This window comes from Pteropus vampyrus, unplaced genomic scaffold (genome assembly GCF_000151845.1).
Source record: "Pteropus vampyrus isolate Shadow unplaced genomic scaffold, Pvam_2.0 Scaffold371, whole genome shotgun sequence".
NCBI lineage: Eukaryota > Metazoa > Chordata > Mammalia > Chiroptera > Pteropodidae > Pteropus > Pteropus vampyrus.
The window spans coordinates 557,409-559,868 of record NW_011889152.1 but is presented as its reverse complement, the minus strand read 5'-3'; the positions used below and the strand labels follow the sequence as shown (position 1 = coordinate 559,868).

The window sequence follows — 2,460 nt, the reverse complement described above, 5'->3', positions numbered from 1 at the left end:
TCCCCTGCAGGGACCAGCCCGGGCGCTTGTCTGGAGAAGCCGTCATGAGACGCTCAGCCATCCTGCTGGCTGTGGCTCTGGCCACACCTCCTGGCTCCAGGGGCTGGGGTGCCCGTCCACCAGCAGGGCTCCTGGAACAAGCTGCTCCTGGTGTCTCTCGACGGCTTCCACTGGAACGACGACCAGGACAGGAGCACTGCCAGCCTGGACGGGAGCACACCCAACCTGGACGGGAGCACTCCCAACCTGGACGGGAGCACTCACAACCTGGATGCCAAGGCACGTGATGGGGTGAAAGCTCACTATATGACCCCGGCCTTTGTCACCATGACCGGCCCCTGCCACTTCACCCTGGTCACTGGTGAGTGTTAGCCTCAGGAGGGTCTTGGTGGTGAGGTGGGAGGAGGGGTGCTGAGAAACCGGGGAAACCCAGAAAGAACCCCAGTGTGTGCACACAGCCCTGTCCCATGGGGCACCGTGCAAGGACAAAGGAGAGACACAGAGGGGACACTCACTGGGGAGACCTGGCACGGCCACGGGGATGTCAGCAACCCCTGCCGTAGGTGGCAACAGGCCGGGCAAATAAATACAGCCGTGATCTCATTTTAAATGGTGACCACGGCCAGGGTGGCGACCCAGGAGGGCTTCTGGAGGAGGTGAGTGTGGCTGGGATTCAGAAAGGTGTGAGATATGAGCCTGAGGCTCGCCTGCCCCTGCCCCCAGCTGCCCTTGAACGAAAATCCAGGTGTCTCCGGTCCTGGCTCCCTTGGGGGGCTCCAAGGGAGAGTCCTTCCTGCCTCTCCCAGCTTCTGGGGGCCCAGGCTTCCTTGGCTGATGGCTGAATTACTCCAGTCGCCACCCCCTTGTCACATGGCCGGCCATCTCCCCAGTGTGTCTCTCTTTTTGTAAGGACACCTGTTAGTGGATTAAAGCCACCCCCCTCCCCCACGCAGAATACCCTCATCTTAATCTAACCGGTTACATCTGCAGTGACCCCACTTCCAGATGATGTCACACTCCAGGGCTTGGGGTGGCACGGCTTTGGGGGTGCCATTCGGGCCAATGGCCACGCCCACTCCAGCGTTTCTGTGACCACGGCCCCTGACAGACACAGATGGCGGCACCCGGTTCTCATGGCACCTTTTCCCTTAATTTATCGCAGATGGGGAGGGGGAGGCGGGACATACTCACCACAGCCCCGCCCCCTTCCCTTCTGACATCACGTGCGTGCTCTCCCACGCAGAAAACGAATGTCCACTCGGTTCATTTAAATTCCTGCCCAGGGTCCTATTTTACGGCCGGACCCTAGTTTATTTGCCTCCCAAGAGCCACCCAGGTTGCTCTTGATCTTTTGCAAAACCAGCGAGGCTGCAGGCGACGTCCTCGCGGGCGTGTACGTGAGCACCCTGCACGTTAGCGGCAGGATGCACTGCTGCACGCGGAGGCGGGGCCACCGGGTCAGAGAACACGGGCCTGCGACTGCGACCCCCAGCCCGCCGGCCCCCGGTGACACAGCCTGCCCCCAGTCCCCTCTGCGTGGCTGCTTCCCGCCCTCCTACCCCCGCCCCCTGCAGGCAGATACATCGAGAACATGTACAACGACACGGCCAGCGGGGTGAAGCGGCCCTGCCACGCCACGCTGGGCATCCAGAGGTGGTGGGACCATGGCAGCGTGCCCATCTGGATCACCGCCCAGAGGCAGGTAAAGCAGCTCCCACACCCACGGGGACAGCAGGCCGGTCAGGTAGAGGGGGACCTGGCCGAGAAAGGCCGTGACCCTGTGAGCCCCTCGGCAGACTCATTCCCCACCTTGGGAGTCCCCGGGTTTGTGACACAGAGGGGTATTACTTGGGGTCCTGAGGGAGGGGGCGCTGGGCGCCCATGAGGATCTGACGGCGAGTGACACAGCCCGGCGGGGCCCTCCTGGGAGCCCTGGGACAAGAGGGGGGCCTTCGTCCTCCCAATCAGGGAGGAAGCTGCACCTCTGGACCCTCTGGCACTGGGGGTGGCGGTGGGAGGCTCGCACAGGGGAAATAACTCAACAAAGAGGCGCGTAGCAGCAAAACAGCCCTGTCCCTTTCCCCTCCCGCAAGCCTCTCGGGCCCGGGCCGCCAACTTCTCAGGGGCAAAGATAAAGCAAGGTGCGTGGGAGCGTCGGCCCAAGAAGCCCACCACCCTGCAATGCTCTGGGGGCTTCCGGGCCCCGGAGGTGTGGCATTCAGTCAGCAAAGTCAAGTCTGAGTCCCCTCGCTCCGGAAGGAGCTCCCCAGACGCCGGGCCCACTCGAGGGGAAGCCGAAGCCGAGAGCTTGGCTCTCCTGCGTCCGTCTAAGCGGAGCGGCCTGGGGCCGTGGCCGGCGGCGGGGCATGCGCAGACAGCTGGTTGGAAGGGCAGGTGAATCCGTAAATGAAGTAGCGGTCGGTTTATGGAAAGGTGGGCAGATGACCCCATTGAAGGCTG

At 63.1% G+C, this 2,460-nt stretch overlaps 1 protein-coding gene across 1 annotated transcript in view; it reads left to right on the top strand.

The window, feature by feature from the left end:
• Window positions 1–23: 23 nt before the first annotated feature.
• Window positions 24–2,460, top strand: part of ENPP7 (ectonucleotide pyrophosphatase/phosphodiesterase 7) — a 16,398-nt gene continuing 13,961 nt past the window's right edge. The window contains 3 exon segments of the mRNA XM_011379719.2: window positions 24–86; window positions 88–361; window positions 1,575–1,702. Coding sequence (XP_011378021.2) covers window positions 45–86; window positions 88–361; window positions 1,575–1,702 — 444 coding nt within the window. The 5' untranslated portion in view covers window positions 24–44.